The sequence below is a fragment of the Lonchura striata genome, chromosome 1, assembly GCF_046129695.1.
Source record: "Lonchura striata isolate bLonStr1 chromosome 1, bLonStr1.mat, whole genome shotgun sequence".
Taxonomy (NCBI): domain Eukaryota; kingdom Metazoa; phylum Chordata; class Aves; order Passeriformes; family Estrildidae; genus Lonchura; species Lonchura striata.
In genome coordinates, this window is record NC_134603.1 from 145,436,595 (window position 1) to 145,454,963 (window position 18,369).

At 36.3% G+C, this 18,369-nt stretch overlaps 1 protein-coding gene across 4 annotated transcripts in view; it reads right to left on the reverse strand.

The window, feature by feature from the left end:
- Positions 1-636: 636 nt before the first annotated feature.
- PFKP (phosphofructokinase, platelet) overlaps positions 637-18,369 on the reverse strand; it is a 41,357-nt gene continuing 23,624 nt past the window's right edge. Inside the window, exons 13-23 of one of the 4 annotated variants that reach the window (XM_077789061.1) lie at positions 16,363-16,509; positions 15,434-15,504; positions 14,894-14,981; positions 13,817-13,969; positions 8,453-8,605; positions 4,842-5,006; positions 3,785-3,846; positions 3,202-3,313; positions 2,361-2,460; positions 1,641-1,746; positions 637-1,166 (exon numbers count right to left, since the gene is read on the reverse strand). In XM_077789061.1, coding sequence (XP_077645187.1) covers positions 1,016-1,166; positions 1,641-1,746; positions 2,361-2,460; positions 3,202-3,313; positions 3,785-3,846; positions 4,842-5,006; positions 8,453-8,605; positions 13,817-13,969; positions 14,894-14,981; positions 15,434-15,504; positions 16,363-16,509 — 1,308 coding nt within the window. In that variant the 3' untranslated portion in view covers positions 637-1,015. The remainder of the gene's footprint in view (positions 1,167-1,640; positions 1,747-2,360; positions 2,461-3,201; positions 3,314-3,784; positions 3,847-4,841; positions 5,007-8,452; positions 8,606-13,816; positions 13,970-14,893; positions 14,982-15,433; positions 15,505-16,362; positions 16,510-18,369) is intronic. The other 3 variants (XM_077789058.1, XM_077789057.1, XM_021528828.3) reach the window with 3 other exon arrangements.

Here is an 18,369-nt window from a genome sequence, read left to right on the forward strand (position 1 = left end):
ATTCTGTGGTGTGGTAATTGCAGCTGCCTTTGCATAAGCCACCTCCAGCCTGAGCAGTCTGTGACAGTACATTCCACCAAGCTGAGCATGCAGTGCAGTGGGAAAATCCCTAATCAATCAAGGAAGTCTATATAAAATATTTTATATAAAGTTTAGTTTAGCTTGAGTTTGGCCAACATTAAGTCAGACTTTGGTATGCCATGATTCAGTATTTACCTTGTTCTCAAGGTCCATTTAACATAAACTGGCATTATAAAACATTTTTCGCCGTTTTTCAGCCTTGTTACCCTTTTTGATCAGTATTGGGGGTGTTAATAATCTTAAAGAAGCTCTAAGAAAAAGGAAACATGAAGCAAGGGCCACGTTACACCCTTATGAATCTCACATTGCTAAAGCTGTTCCTCCCCACTCCCAACCCCAAGAACTAGTTTTATCCTTCCTGTACAAGGAGGATTCCAACTCCTAGCTTGATCCTGAAGCAGCAAGGAGTGTGACTGAGTGTTGCTCTGGTGTGACTGACTACTTCCTGCAGAGTTGAGGAAAGAAAAGGGGACGTTCTTTTTCCTTCACTGGAGTCTATAGAAAATCCTTCATGAACTATTCCTGCAGCTGTTTAAAAGCAAATGAACACACATGTGATGTTTGCAACAGTATTTTATTTCACTTCAGAAACATTAAGCACATCCTGTAACTCAACACAAGAACTAGCCATCTACACTTAGTTTTGGGGTGTAAGTACTCTGAAACAAAGTGCAGTAGATGAGTAACTTACGGAGTGCATAGAACGGTGTTGCACTTGTTTGTTTAAGGGCAGTATCAGTACTGGTGTTTTAGATGCAAGGGTTTGTTTCAAACATAACACACAAACAGGACAGAATCTGTGTGACAGCTGAACGTCTTGTTTCACATAAAGTGCTGGAACAATAATTTAAATGTTTCAAAACAAAGCTTTAACGATTCTAAAGCATTGTTACTCACAATGTGCATCTATGACAACAATTTAAATGTGGTGTGTTTAGATGGCTCCGGTCTCAGCTTCCTTTGGGAGCATGGCCACGTGTTCCAGCTGGCCTGAGTCTGACACGTCGTAGCTGGTCTTGTACTTGGCCAGGATCTTCATCAGCGGTCGCAGCTTCAGCCACCACTGCTCCTTGGGAATCCTGTGTCTGGAGGGGGAAACAGGGAGATGAAATACAGGAGGGTAAAGCAAACACCTTCCTTAAAAATGGAAGCAGGCACTGACTGGCATGGAGGGATGTAAAACGTTGATGCAAAATGAGAAGAATCAAGGACAGAATCCCAGATGAACAGGTCTTAATGGAAGATGTTAAGCATAATACCAAATTTGGCACAAAAATGCTTGCCCCACTGAACTGAAACAGAAGTAAAGTAATTCTAGCCGTTAAGGCAAAGACTATCACATGGAAGTTACTTAATAGGACAGCTGAGTCCCAGACTTGTAAGACTTTCAAGTGTAAGGAGGATGAAGTAAAAGCAAAAGGCAAGAGAAGAGAACAATCCAAGTGGATCTGGCAGAACTGAGGCCTAAGGCAAAAGCAGTAAGGCGTTGGGAAGTGTTTGTTTGAAGTGGTGCAAGGCAGGCTGTGGTGAGGTGTTTACCACCAGCAGTGCATACTTACACAAAGTCTGTTTCACTCTTCAGCTCAGCCACGGGTTGGAAAACAAGGTTGCGTCTCCGTATTCCCAGCAAACAAACTGAGTCATCAGTATTGGCAAATACTTTTCCTAAAAATAATGAAGTAATTCAGCACCTTTCTTACAAGTATAAGGGCAAATACCACTTTTCTGCAATTAAACTGAACAAAAACTTACAGTAGCCTAATTTCAGCTACTGATTATTTAATAGATTGAAATAACCAAATTAGTGCTTTAATAGGGTTAGATCTTCACTTTTTTAGCTTAACTTCGGTGATTAGCAATGAAGTAAGAGTACAATTAAACAACAAAATGATTGAATTTTAGCATCCAGTTTTAGATCAGATTTTAGGAAGTAGTGCTTTACAAAAGTTCTTAAAGACTAAATATTACCTCCTTCTGTCTCCCATGAAGGCAGCATGAAACAAAAAAGAACAAATGTAACTATACAAATATTAATTCCTGCATGCATGAAAACCTTCTATCACACTGGCTATTTTGTTTAAGAGGATGGTGAAACAGCTATCTGAATTATTGTTCATATAGTAAGAAGCACAGTAAGGTATCACTGAATAATAAAAATACCAAGATGGGAAGAAGTATGTTGACTAATAAATATTCATATGTTTGTGAAGTGGAGGACTCTTACAGACTGACAGACAATCAAAGACAGTAACAAGAGACTGCACCAAACGTTTCTGCACCTTTCCGGTAGGTTTCTTTCAGTTTTTTGGAGATCCACTGCATAGCTTTCGCTGAAATTTTTGTCCCAAAATTTCTATCAAATGGTGAAGGTGCTCCACCCTGTGCAAAAATTGAATTCTGGGTTAGCTTATCAAAGCAGGATTGGTGTGTTTCATCAGTTATCTCTGCTAATTTCCATTTCCCTCACTTAGAAAAGCAAAACAAAAGCTCCACCCCGTCAGTCAATCTAAGATGTTTAAAATTTGTATTCAGCACCTGTGGAATTCTCACAGAATCAATACTACTTCTCACTTAGGACAATCGAGGGGATTGTGCATTTTCCTCCACTTCAGCCTCGGTGATGAGTGTAGCCAAATCAGGAACTCCCTTTGCCCACCAACCAGCTGCACAGTGAGATAAAGCAATGCAGACAGCAGCACAGGCCAAAGGAGTAGCTCACTTCTGTTTCTTCCACAGAAACACCCATCTGCACAGATTTTCTTAATGAAATCTCCACTCTTGAAGAGGGTTCAAGAGGCAGATATATTGTGGACGGGCAGATAATTGTATTATGAAGAAGGTATTACAATTCATTATAAGACAAAAAGTGGATTTATTAATATAGACAGAAGAGGAATAAAAATGAAATTTTTAAAGAATCTAATGCATTTTCCCCTGATTTTTAAAAAGGGCTTGCAATAAAACCTGATGCTAAAAAACTTTCTGAGTTGCCTACAAACAAAATTCCACTTTGTTTCCCTTAATCTTAAATCAGACTTGTTTTAAATGCTTGAATAGTGTACTGTATATACTTTGTGCATACAAAGTTAGTGCTGTCTGTAGCTTTAGGGTTGTATTTACCTGCTGCATATGGCCCAATACATTTTTTCGACAGTCAAACACTCCTTTTCCTTCTTCAGAATACAGCTGATAAATGAAATCAGTTGTGTAGTTTTCATTGCAGTTCTCATTTCTGTAACAATTAGGGCCAGATAATTAGCAAATTAAAGCACTGGATGTCTTTGCAGCTACTGAATGCCAAGTCTTTTTTTCTTGATAGCAGTAATCCTGGCATGGACATTTTCACCTGATCACATACACTCACTTCATGTAACAGGCTCATGATTTTTAAGGTTTTTATAGTAAAGGCCATAGTGTGACACACTACCTTTAGTAAAAAAGAATCTGCAATAAAAGACAAACCCAACAAGAAAACAGACTGAAAAGGAGGATGAAGTATTAGATTACAGAGCAAATATCTTCACACAGAAAGAAGTTTTGGACTTGAACTGCCTTTTGGAGCAACAGCTTTTCTAAAAATCTCAAGTTAAAGAAATAATCAGGGAATATAGACTAGGAGTGTCATTCCAAATAGCCAAGCAGCCTCCCTGGCTGGGAATGCTCAGTATCACTGATGCCATCTATTACAACTACTTTTACCTACCTCAGCACTAGACCACGCTGGATACTGGTTTTCATTTTTTCAGTCAAGTGTTCCACATTAGCCTAGAAACAAAAGTATTTTTAAAGATTCATACAGAGCTCTGTATCTGAAACAACTTTAATGAGCCTACATTTCCTGAAAACTTCTGCCAAATATTCCACATAAAGCGAATTCAAATTATCAAGATTTTTGGAGATGCAAGAAAACTTACTGTGTATGTCTATTCATCCTGGGTTAAAACTAACCTTTTTCTTTATGTCAGAAGTAATTGATTTTATTAAATCAAAGGAGGTTTTTATATGCTATACTGGTACAGCATCCAGCTTGATATACATAAAAATACAGAAATTGCCACTGAAGTTTACAGCTTGACCTTAGTTCCAGTCCTGCCAACAACTGCATGGGGATAAATTCTGATTCATTTCACATCTCTCTGCTTCTCAGGAAATTTCTATCCTTTTATCTTTGTGTTTGTCCATGACTGCAGCAAACACTAACCATCTCAGAAGTATAAAGTCCTCACAACAGACAAGTTCTATATTGGCTTGTGTATGTACTACAACATAATCCGTAATCCTTAAAGCCTGAGGGCTTTATTTTAGTAACACCTCCAGACATGCTCTGAATAGCTGTGGTAACAGAGTCAGTATCTAATAAACCTGCCGTACCAGTCAGTTCTTGTCCTGAGCAGCCTTTAAACACAACTCTAGCATAATGAAAAAAATACTGTTTTCTTGTTTTTGGCTTTATTTTACAACTACCCATGTCCATTTAATTTGAATTTTAATCAGAAGACTACAAATGAAACAATCTTGTAAGTGCTTAATTGCCAATACAATTATTTTTGTCATTTTACTGAACTTGGGTATCACCACTGATTGTGTCTACAGTTCTTTATATAATGTTTTAGCACAGGAACTGGCATGACAAGCACAGATTTTAGGCCCAACCTCAGCTGTTTTTTCTTTCATGAGCCATCTACTTCAAGTATACACATTATGATACACACGTACAACAGCTTTAGATCTACTAAGAATGGGCAAAAGGTGCTGAATACCTGGAGCTCTCTGATATCAAACTGCTCTTCGAAGATGTAAGCAGCATCAGCTCCTGCTGCCAGGGCCCCCATGTTGGCCAGGTAGCCGCAGTAGCCGCCCATGGTCTCGATGATGAACACGCGGCGCTTGGTGCCGCTGGCCGACTGCTTGATGCGGTCACACGTCTGCTCAGAGACACCACAGCCTGAGTATGCACTACAACCCCTCACTGCTTATGTTTTTGTATGTCATGCAACTTTGTGACACCTACTGGTAACAAAAAAGTTAAAAATAAAGCATTTATAAATAATGAATCTTTAAGGAATTCCAAAACGGCATAGCCCATGTAACTATAATAATTATCCAATAAATGATTTCTTACAAATCATATACTAAACACTGGAGTAGAAATAAAATATTTTTCTACTAGCAACTTTTAACATCTACTTGCTTCCTGCAACTACTGAAACAATAATTTATTTTGGTTTGTAGTGGCATTAACCAGCTGTTTCTGTGTTTTCTAGCATAGATACAAATAGATATAATGAAGTTTTTCAAGGAACTGCGGGATGAATAAACTTCTTTAACTCTATTGATTACTTAAGGTTACTTCTCCTTAGTATTGATATTAAAATTCACTGCATTCCCATCTGTACTGAACTTAAGTCCTGAGCATGTACTGCCCAATTACTTTCCAGTAATGATTTCCACATAAATATAATTCTTTCAAGCACTACTCGTGCATGTTTTAAAATGCTTTTGGTTTTTTACTAACACATACATAGTTACTGTAAGAAGATTGATATCTCCACTTGCACGTTACTCTGAGAAGCATAAGGAATGTTCTCTACACAGAGATCTGTTACTTACATGAAACCAATTAACGCCAATATTGTCAGAGCTGCCTAAAAGAAATGGAAAGTAACGAAGACAGGCAATCTCCAGTGCAGTAAGACCTAGGAATCTTAGGAAAACACTGTAACTCAGGAAAATGCAGAAACCTAGGAACTAGTTTACTATCCACCTTTAGGTTTTAGTAATACTCAAGAATCTATTTGACAAGCTCACCTCCTGGAATGAATTTTTCTACCATTTTAAAGTTGTTGATTAATGTATTTTCCTTTCAGAAAGCAAGTCTGAGAAACAGAGTTCCTATTTTCTTCTTTGTCTTAGAAACAAATAAATAGGATATACCACGCTTTGTGACAGGAAGAATTTTGTGAAACTAATGTAGTGTCCCAGCACCAGTTCTGTTTAATAAAAATGGAAATGAAAGTACCTGGAAAGTTTGTCATCATGCAACCTGAATTATGGTAACATTAAAATATCCCCATGATTTACTGAGTTTTTGAATGAGTAGTGTCTGGAATATTTGAGGTATTTCTAGTTCACAGTTTATTAAAACCAGAACTTCATTCAGCTAACTGAAAATACTACTTCAGGCTGAAATTCAGATTGTGAGCAATATGGCCCTTAAAACCATACCTAACATATCACAGAACAAATCATTACCTGATATGTGAGAAAACAATATAAAAACTCTAGAACTTCTAGCATAATACAGTTTAATGCATTTAAAGACTAAGACCAGCATATGCATGTATTTAGGTCAAGCTAGCAAAAGATACATATAATTTAATTTATACATATTTATGTATTTACATATATGCATATTATGTGCTTACACACAAAACTGCAGCATTCACATGAATTTATTCTGAATATATATATTATGTTATCCCAAGCAGAAAAGTATCTCCATAACAAACTACGTCACAAAAGTCTCTGCTGATATTCTAGCATTTTTTCAAAATTACACTTTTACGTGTCTTGGGTTTTACAGTGTCACCAAGCACTTTACTTTCTCCTTGCAGACATTGTTTCATGAAAATTTTTACAGAACACTGGAGCACTGGAGCAATTTAACTAATTTTATAAAGAGCTGCCTGAAACTGGATAGGTACTATGTGTTTAACTTATGTTGTAAAACAATCTCGTCTTTAGACAATAAAGATACATTGGAAGATTTCCACTATTTTGAGACTTCAAATATTTGTAAACCCCAAGATTTCTAAAAAGATCTTCCATTGCTAGCAGGAGAATGAAATTTTCTGCCTTTTGAGAATCTCCAAGTAATAAGCAAGGAGGTAAATCAGTCAAGGCCTATGGGACTAATCACTTGAAATCGACTTAGAAGGGATTCTGTCCTTGACTGTACAAGAGACAGAGTACAAACTTTCTACTACTCTTGCTTTCTCAGAATGACTGTGACAGAAAATACCCAAATGTGAAATTGGCACAGACAGAATTATTAATTCATACACTACACTACAGGCTGGAAAAGCCAAACCTCAAATGCCAGGTTTCAGACATCATAAACAGGGCATGAGGGCTCTTTTTGGAATTCTATTGCTAGTTGAGCTTTCATATGAACTGACCCAGCTTAATGAGAAATCCTAATGTTCGAAACTCTAAATTCAAGTGTTCTGCTATTAACATTAGCTAAACATCCTAATGACAGTAAAATTCAAATGATACAACCTTTTTTTTTTACAGAAAGAATTACTGATATCTATAAAAACTAATTAAATTAGTACCAAAAACAATTACATAAGAGGAAGCAGCAGTATATTAAATCATTTGTTGCCCCATTGTGTTTCCAAAGTTATCACTTTTGAAGGTGCATCGTCACAGACTTAGCTACTTCTATAAACGTCAGGGCAAGGGGGGGAAAAGCTAAAGGAGTGGTGAGGTACCAATGTCCTACCTATGAATGTTGCTACACGATGAGCTTTTTCACTCACTATGTAAGAACACTACACAAAGCAGGAAAACAAACCTGCTTTTCCCAACCCCCCGGATCTGTACTCTTGATTGGACTTCCTTGTCAAATTACTTCATGATTTGTTATATGGCATGCTAATGATGGGTTTGATAAAACTCAAAGCTGCTAAGATTTACTCATTTGTTTGCATTACATCTCAGCTCAGTTCCCTTTACTGTGTCTTAAGCAGAGCAAATAGGACTGAAAGAGCTCATGGAAGTTGTACCCAATGAAAAAACTATGATAGACTAGAACACGGATTGTTCTGACCCTGCACTGTTTAGCTGAACATCAGTGACAGACTTAACTGCTTATCCTACCCATGCATTTATATGCACTTAATGTATGCTAAGCCTAATGGAGTCTACAGGATTATTTACGTGTGATATTTATGTGTTTAGTGTTAATCACCTACTTAAAATGCTCTACAGCACTGAGCTCAGTCAATAGTTCATCCAACAAATGGGACATTTATTTATAAAACATGTGCTTTCTTCTTCTATCTAAGTAATATGTAAGATAAAAATGAAATTGAAGAAAGCAAAATATTTGATTCTCAGTAAAAGCAAATAACCTAAGCACTAATGCAAGAGTCTTGAAGAACAAAAGAGAGTATCCAAAATTTAAGCATTTAACATGACACTTTTTCTAAGGTTAATCTTTAATCAGTCTTGGAAAACTGAACTATTAACCATTAAAACACACAAGTAACTGAGTTATATAAGAAAACCAGACATTGCAAAGTCTTTTAGTGTCCTCATCTTATGCATTTTATCATCTTAACTTTTAAAAGATATGCAGTCTTACCTCCACAATAGCATTCAAGGCAGTGTCAGTGCCAAGGCAATTGTCTGTGCCTGGCACATTGTTGCTAATAGTAGCAGGTACCACACACATAGGAACTCTAAACTCCTCAAAGCTGGCACGCGCCTCGTAGAGCTGCAGACAACTTTCAAAGGCCTGAAGCAGTGGTACAAGTGTGAGTGGAACATTCCTTGTCTTTGGACTGCTCTGCTAATGACTCCTGGCATGTGATGGTAAATGTGGCTGTCCACTGGCCCAAGTAAATACAATTGGTGAGATTATTTTGTGGGGGTGGGGTGGAAATATCCTGTACATACCACAACAGTGCACTGGGGTTGCATTGGCACAATGCTCTTTGAAGAAATGCAGAGGATTAGTACATGTTAGTACAGACTGAAGGTGAAGTAAGCACAGCAGAGAGGTCTGAAGCAGCTGGGTAGAAAAGGATGGCAATAAGCTAGACTGGAAATCATTCCACAAGAAAGAACTTAAAGAACAGAGTTTGATACATGCTAAAGAGCTTAGAAAGTTAACTAGTAAAACCCTTGCAACCTGAAGAAAATGCTTAAAGAAAGACACTTTTTAAAAAAACTATGTTATCCTAGAAAGTCAAGACACACATCTATTTCCACCAAGAGAAAGGAAAAAAGAAATTCACCCATGCCTTCAAAGTTGCTATCAACATCACACATCTGCCTCTGTGAACACAGACTGGATGTAGGCCTAGAAAAATCCAGGAACATATGCACATGGATGAGTTAATAAAAGTTTGCAAGTATAGCTCAAGGATTCTTTGAAAAGCAGTTTTAGGTCCTTGGAAAGACTCCAAACTCTACAAAATATATTATCGTTCAAAAGGATAAGGTGCTCCTACTGGATGTCAAAATAAATGTTAAGATTTTGCAGCTGTTTTAGGTAAACATACATTACACTATTCCAATTATTTCTAATCTAAACTCATCAGCATCTCTCATGAAGTGTGGCAATTTTTCAAACTGCCTATGTAATGGCTCTCCACCAGAAAGCCTGATTACATAGTACATGACTTTTTCATCTCTTTCTCCCAGAAACTGATGTTCACAGAAGTCTCATTTTCTTGATTTGTCAAATCAGTTCAGAGAAGCCAACTATTGCAGATCAAAACTAGATACCTATTGAGGTATCTACAGGCATATCTGCATAGTGACAGGTTTAAGGAAAAACTTAGAAGAAAATTACAGGTAAATCCCCTACCTGTGAGAGCTCTCCTTCTGAGCTTTTGTCCTAGATAGAGAAGATCCTGTTCAGTGAGAAGACAGGATATTTATGGCTGTAGGTGCATAAATGCAAACCAATTTTCTAAAAAAATCTCTCTCTTCTCACTGTTTTGTAAATGAAATGGCTCCGTGCTATACTTTGTTCAATTTGAGGTTGAAACACAGCCGAAAAGATGGCACTTTCAGACCCAAAGAGCTCAGAAGAAGTACAGCCAGGAGCAACAAAAAGAAGGGGTTTATTTTGGATTTGGTTTTTTGAGTGGCTGAGACTTCACTTAGGAAATTTCAGTAATTGCCTGGCCCAACTTAGCTCAGTCAGGCTGTTTTGAATTTTTATTTCTATTAAAAGAATAAAGACATACAAAGTAACAGTGGTTTGGTAAAACCACACAGCTTCCTGGGGATCTGCAAAACACAAGTTTCTCTAAAATGTTTTATATTAAGACTTCTGGAAAAACAAGTCAAAGGGAGATGTAGAGCACTAACTAGCATAACTGGTTAGTCTGCATTTATGGTATGTTAAGATGCAGTTATGATATGTTTTACTTGCATTAAATATTGCCATTTTATTTGATGCAAGTGATTTCAGCCAACATAGCCCATGACTGTACCTTCACCAAGCACGAGCATTAGATGATTATATGCAACATCTTTGCATGACTGTGGCAAAACATGAAAATGCTTTTAATATATGGTCACTTAATTATAAAGGGTAAATAAGTGATCAATGGTTTTAGTGACTGCTATGCTAGTATTTTTTTTTAAATTACTACAGTAAGGCCATAGAGGGATACTGCACTGTGTTAATAAAATGGTTTAATAATTTCCTACCCTTTTATTTGATATGTGTTCCTAAAAAGGTTGTTGCCATAGCCAACATAATAAAAATTCATGCAGTCAAGCACAGACTACTGTTTGTTGACTTTAAGATGATCTAAATACAAATGGCCACTGAAGGGAATGGAGTTACTACCCTTACTCCACATCAGCTGTTACTAGGACTGAAGGGGATGAAAAATTAACAGGTTAGCTAGTGGACAAGGCTAATTTTCAGCTTCCCAGTTCAGAGTAATGTGGAGCCACACATGCTACTGGGATGGTACAGGCATCTGTTTTCCAGAGGAAATGTGTGGAGACTGCCTTAAGGCATCTGACTGTATCTGTCTTTGTTCCTTGGGGGACGTTTCCTTTTTTCCCCCCCATAAAACCAAATCATCAGTCTGTACCCCCATTTTCTCTGGTGAAAGGAAATGTAAGATTTACAAAGAAACACAGGAAGTTTTAGCCTCTCCCTTTTTCAGGTTCCATTATTCTCATCTAGCTGATACCTTTTCCTTTCATTTCATGGCTGCCACATTCCTGAGGTCTCACATCCATAATAACATCCTATTTATTTCACTGAATTAGCAACATACTTGAAAATATAGACATTTTTATTATGGTAGTTACTTTAGTGATGCTTCATTTAATAGAAAATTTAAAGTTCATGTTCTTATCCTGCAATCCTAAAAGGATAACTTCGTATGCCTATATATATATATATATATATATATATATCAATCAACCTTAAGCCTATCCTCCTCAGGTAGAAACAGCCAGCTTTTCCCTTTATATTTACGTTGTCATTAGTAGTATTCCTAATATTCTGAAAAATAAAGTCAAAAATACAGTTTAACATATATTTAAAACACTATTCAAAAGACAAATCAAATCTGAAGCCAAGATTTTAAAACAGAAGTGGAAAAAAAGAGTCCCCATGATCTGTTATAGAATCTAAACTAGTTACTGAGAAATGTTCATGCCTTTGTGAGGAGCACACTCTTTACTAATCTCTCATTCAGGAATTATGTATCTGATAAGCCTGTTTGTAACTGTTTATCTGTTTAAATGCAGAATGTTAACACATTCTATCAGCAAATGTTTCAGCATACTGTAGACACTTGGCAAGTTAAAACAACTGACAAATGTCTAATGATGCCAAACAGCAACAGTCCCTCATTACCAGCACAACTGTACTTACCTTACCAGAGGTAGGCAAGATCATGCCATTAAGAACCGTACCACAGAAAAACTAAGTGTCATGACACTTGGGTGTTCAGAAGAGCTTCTACTGCTCTGAGAGCACTGTAAACTATGATGCATTTATTAACCTAACTGTGTTAACAGGAATAAAAAACTACATATAAACTTGACAAAATGGATATTCATGTCTACCTCCTACTTTTGTCCACCATAGTCAATTGCATGACATGTATTGAGTTTATCTGGTCACATTTAACAGGGAGCACAGTTGCTACTGCACCTGATCTGAGCATGGCACAAGAATGAAAGGACAAAAATGAAAGGATGTATTTTTCACTGGGAGTTTTTGTGAATCATATTCAAACAATCAGAGCACAAAACTAAAGACACCAAGCAGAAATGTTTTCCAAATACAAAAGTCTACTCCTTCCAATATCACCACAAATTTAATCTTCCACTCAACTGAATATAAATCTTGCAAAGCCATTAATTTTAATATTTAATCCAGAGAAGAATCTAGGCAAAATTAAATGCAAAACAACCAGGAGAAAGCCATTAGCCAAAAAAACCAAAAAAAAAACAAAAAAAAAAAAAACAAAAAAAAAAAACACGAAAAGCCAAGCTTTTGAAAACTTTTCAACTACCACACAGAAAATGCAACTACCACACTGAAAATGCAAACATTTTATCTAATGAAGGCAGATGACACCTAGAAACCTAAATAGAAAAGCAAACCACAGCAACACAGACTGACTACTATATATCCCCTTTGCATGAAATAACCTATAAAAAGAAGTCAGTTTGGTTAACAAAGTTTATGAAGATAAGAAAAGAAGGAAAGCAGATGTTATGCACAATCATTTTACTCACCTTAATTAATAATCAGTCATTTTGGACGGATATTTTTATTTACCAGAACTGGAAACAACATCAACACTTATAACCCAAGTTGTCAATAAAGAATTAATTCAGTGAATTTTAGTTAGCTTACAGTCTTACTCGAGTAAGACTGAGTCTTACTCGAGTTAAGACTGTACAATACTTCAAGAAACTGGTGTTTCCTAAATGAAGGATTTCTTTTGATGAAGTTAAAATTATTTATGTTGGAATGGTGGAAAAAAAAGAAAAAAGAAAAAATTATGTTAGTACATTCAAAGTTGGTGGCATCTGAGGAATCCTTGAAATTAAAAACCAATCATGATTACAATTTTCAAATACACTTAAATGATAAGAGAACTGTCATTTAATTTTCAAAAGCAACTTCAAACTCTTTTTGTCCAGCTGACTAAGCTTTCTGTTCAAGTGAATTAGTGAGGAATGGCTGGGGTTGGAAGGGACCTCTGGAGATCACGTAGTCAATCCCTTGCCAAGGCAGGAACACCTGAGCAAGTGACATAGAACAATCCAGAAGGATTTGGATTATCTCCATAGGAGACTGCAAAACCTCCCTGGGCAGCTTTCTCCAGTGCTCTATCACACTCAAAGTAGAGAAGCTTTCTCCTCATAAGAGATTAAACACTCAGTTTTTACCTTATGTTGTATTACTAGATTTGATATTTTAAAAATTACTTAACATGTCTCAATTCTTTTTATTAAATCTGGTATTAGCAGAATAAATGTAATGTCTATTATTAGAGAAATACAGATTTTACATATTCTCTTAGAAGAATAAAGATGTTACATAACTAAGAATCTCCTTGCTGAATAGAGCAACTTTACTTCAGTGCCTGTTGCAGCTGGGTATACTACAACTATACATTATGAACAGGGATGTTTTTCCCCTCTACTGTGCAAACAATCATCCAAGTCTCAGCTTTAGGTTTCTTTCTTTCTTATACAACAACAGATGCCATCTTATCTTACACTTAAAAAATTTAGAGGTCATTGTAGTTTCAGCAGAAACTAAATGGAAGCATTTGGGATCCTAGAATTTCTCTTTTCTAAAGTGGTGTCATGACTGTGGCTACAGCAAGAAATTCTAATTTCCCAGATCACATTTCTTAAGTTCTGGTCGACAAAAATATCCAGTAGTAGCCAATTGAGTAAGTTTAAACAGTTGCTTTGTTAGTACACACCAGAGCAGACTTACATCAGTTATAGTGTTCAGAGCAGTATCTGCACCAATGCTGAAATCTGAACCCGGTACATTGTTGGATACAGTTGCAGGAACCATAACCATTGGAACACAGAATTCGTCATATTTCTCCCGGGCAGCTGACAATTCCAGAAGTCCAAGGTAAGCCTGTTGGGCACAGGCATCAGGTGAAAACATTAGGATGAATAAAGGAAGGGCAGAGTTGGGAGTGACAAAATGAGAAGGGCCACAGGGGGAGCCATTTCTACCACAGCACACTTCAGCAAGTCAGAGCACTAAGGAACCACTAAAATCTAACACAGACAAAAAAGAAAGCGTTAGAAACAGGCATATATTTGAAAACAATTAACAGAGCATATGTTCTCTTGAAAATGAATACTTTAGGCACAGAAAGTTGGTTTTAAACAAAACAAATTAGTTCCCCAATCTTCAGGTACTGTTAGTCCTGATTTAATAATCTTAATATTCCTGAATTAGGGTCATAGCTAACAACTTGAACAAAAAAGGAAGATACATTTTTTATCAAAAAAACACTGAGCACATTCTTCTCTGCAAGAAGTAGGCAAAATACTTTCCTGAATCAAAATTTCAAAAATTATTTGTTTTTTTTAGAACAAAGCAAACATGAAATACAGAAAAAAATACTTCTCTAGATCCATTACAGATTTTGACATGCACTATGTGAGAGGAGTGGCTTAAATAAGGGACCATAGTGCAATTTCTACTAAGAGTCAAGACCTTCTGCAAGGATATTCTAAGTATTGATACAGTTATAGACTGAAACTTGCACAACAGAAGTTATTAATTTATTTTAATACAAAAAACTATAACACTATCTCATCTCATTTATCAATTTAGCACATCTGTTTAGCAGTTCTAGTCTTGAATGCCAGCTTTCCAGAGAACCACTGATTGACAACACTTATGATTCTAAACACTATCTATGTTCTGTATCAAACACAGATAGAACCAAATGCAACTTACATGAAGATTGGGTAAAAATCAAACAAGACTATTAATTTTGTTAGGATTTCTAGTCTACTTAGACATAATTAAGATATTTCAGTGTACCTCAAATCCACCAATAACCATAAGGGCGTTAATGTTGTTAGTGCGCATCTGGTCAGCAATCTTCTCCAAATATTTTGCAGGAAGAGTACTAAAAATCATTAAATCAAAAGAAAAATAAAAAACAATTCACAGACTCTGAAGCACTAAGAACTCATTACTAAGCTGAAACCATAAAGTCAGCAGGCAACACAATGGTTTTTGTTTTACATATTTAACCATACAAGTAGCTCTTCCAGACAAACAATAAGAACTCATGTTAAGTGTAAAGAAACTGCAGGTTTGAAATCCTTTAAAGAGTAAAGACCTCAGGAAATTTTTAAGTTAAGGTCCCAACTTCCAATATTCAGAGCTGGTTCAGTATTAAAAAGATACCCAAGTTGGAACAAAAAGATTTGAACAAAAAACAAACACAAAAAACCCCAATGTACAAAAATTGAGGACTTAAAAACACTCTAGGGAAAGAAACAAACATGGAATCACACAGTGGTTATATAAAGCACTACAGTTCATCATACCAATTGACAAAAATACTGATGTTACCGTTTTGTACCAAGAATTGATCCTCCTTGACCAGTCCAGCCTCCAACATCTCCCCAGGAAATTTCCTTTATCTTTGAATAAAAGTAGAGAAGGAGATTTGGTTAAGTGATTATCCAATTACTTCTCTTGAGCTGCAGTAAACACCAGGTACTACTTCATGAAAAGCTGTTGGAACAAGTTGTTGGGCAATGACATATGAGGTCATGAAAGAAAACAGCATCAGGAGTTTAACTCCATTTCTCTTGAATTACTACAATCCCTTTCCATTCCATTTGTTCTTTCTTCTTCTTGACCAAGATGAACCCTGTCTCTGTGTTTCATATCTCAATCCTATTCTCCCATCCTCTCCTACTGAATGTGAAGCAAAAAAATCTAAAGCTAGGTCTTTGATGTAAGTTTTGGGATCTTGGCTCTAGCCAGGCACAGAAATCAATAATGTTCTATTCAGTTTCTCTTCAGTACACCAATCAATGCTTAACATTTAAAAACAGGAGAAGAGAAGAATCTTCCTTACCTAAGGGGAAAAAAGCTTCCTCCCTCAATAAGCACCATTACAAAGTTTCTTACAGTAAAGGAATACGTATGCAATAACTCATTGCTCAGAATCAGAGATTATTCTGCTACTCTGTGAAAAAACTACAATATGCTATATATACTTTGACCAAAACTCAAATGCAGGATTCATCTGAACTGATTTTGTAGCCCTGCAGCATGTGTTTAGTAATACACAGCATAAATTACTCTACAGAGTTGAATAGTTGAGAAATACAGTTGCAGTCCAGGTTTTATAGATTTTTATGAAATAAAAGCACTTAGAGAACCAGTTCCCTCAGCAGTTATGACATAACATGCCTTCCAAGAACATGAACAAAGGTGGTGGTGTGGGATGGGGTACCTAGCACTTGGTAATGCACACAGGTGACACTGACCTTCCCTCTAGCGAACCCTTCAAAACCATCAATGACAGCAAATATTTTGTGACCTTCAGTGATGCCAACTCTCACTGCAGCCCTCACGGCGGCATTCATTCCAGCTGCAGGGGCACCAACATTTAAAACTGCCACATTAAAATTACTCTGCAAGATAAAAATAATATTTAGTAAGGACTTTGACTTCTACACCATGGTTAATTTGTACATCATATGCCGTTGCTAAATACTGGAATGCAGGAAAGAAATTTCAAAGCTCCTAAACATGTTGAAAATTTAAAGTTATCTGCAAGGTGCAGACACATTTCCCCACTTGCAGAATATCAGAGACAAAAAAAACCAAAAAAAACCAAAAAAAAACCCCATTTGTTCTTAAGTAAGACTTTATCATAATTCCATTTGGTTAACAAGTTAAATTATTCAGGTTTTTATATTCTAGCCCAGGTTCAAAAAACATCAAACAGCAACAGAATAGTTTGGGTTGTAAGGACCATAAAGATAATCTCATTCCAGCCCCCTGACATGGCCAGGGACACCTTTCATTAGACCAGCCTGCTCAGAGCTCCACCCAACCTGGCCACGTTACCAATTTCATGTTACTAAAGCAGGAACGTTTTTTGGTTTTTTTTGTTTTTTTTTTTTTTCAAGAACACACCAACAATAACAAAAGAAAAAAAAAAAAAGTAGAAACTGACTCTAGCACCACAGCATGTATGTGTGTATCATCAGTACAAGGCAGAGAGGAACAGACAAGTTTTAAAATTAAGGTAATGGCCAAGTTTCTCAAGTAGCTGACAATACATTAGTGAACAGGAGCACTCAGCATCTACCAGACATTTTCAGATTATGGAAGTTTTTAAAACGTTTCTGAATTACAATTGTAGTAACTTGGGTCCTGCAGAAGGGGTAGAAGTTATTTAGCTATATTCTGGAAGATGAGAACAAATGAAAAAACAAAACTTACAAGTTAAGTAACTATCATGGAATCTCATCTGATTAAAAACCAGAACAAGCAAACAAAAAAAAAAACCAACCTAACAACAACTTCTTCAAAAAACCACAATAAAAGAGACACAAACCAGAGTGTATGTAGGGATTTTTTTGGGGGTTCTTTTTTTTGGTTCTGGTACAGTTGAAGGATTGTAGAAAAATGCAATGTAATTACAAACAGCAAAATATAATGTGTGCAGAAGCACTGCTGAAGAGAGCATTCAGCTGGCTCTTCTGATCCGATCAGCTTAGCTCTTTCCTCAATTCCTGTGACATACACATTTCATCTACTTTTTAATTCCTATTCAACCTCTTTCACTGAAGGCACACAGATTTTGTTAGTATGGTCAAATCCAAGTAGTTAGTAATTGCACATGGCCTACATTTCCTTCCAATGCCATTTATCACAGAAGGCATGACAAAAGTATTTAAAAAACATGCAAAAGCCCAGTCCTAACAGTCCTGGATTTGCATTGCTGCATTAAAAAAAAAAACCTCCACTACCCAAACAGCTGATCTGCTTAAGAAAATGTTAAATATCCACCTAAAAAAATTCTGAATTCCTTCATCTCTTGAAGGTCAGTCTCAGGTCCTTACTGTATTACAATGTAATTTTGCTCCTTAATAATGCTGAGAAGCTACCACAAGTAATCATTACTCAAATATTTATTTGGGAAAAAGATTTCTAGAAAGAGTAAAAGCAACATCATTATGCAAATAAAGTAACAAATGGTCACAAACCGCAATTAAAAGAGAAATTACCAAGTGAGATGACATAGTCACCAACTATGATCAAACAGAACTATTCAGTAAACTTCCAATAAAACAAAAAAAATTCCTTCAAAGATTTGTTTGCACACAAAATTTAGCATCTGCTCCCTAAACAAATCCAAATTTCCTCTTATACAAATCTTAGGAACTACAGAAAAACTAAATGTCTGTTATTGCTTTATGCAGAGTGACTTCTTATTTCGCAAAAAGGTGATGGATCTGCCCTCAGTATTGCTTCCCATGAAT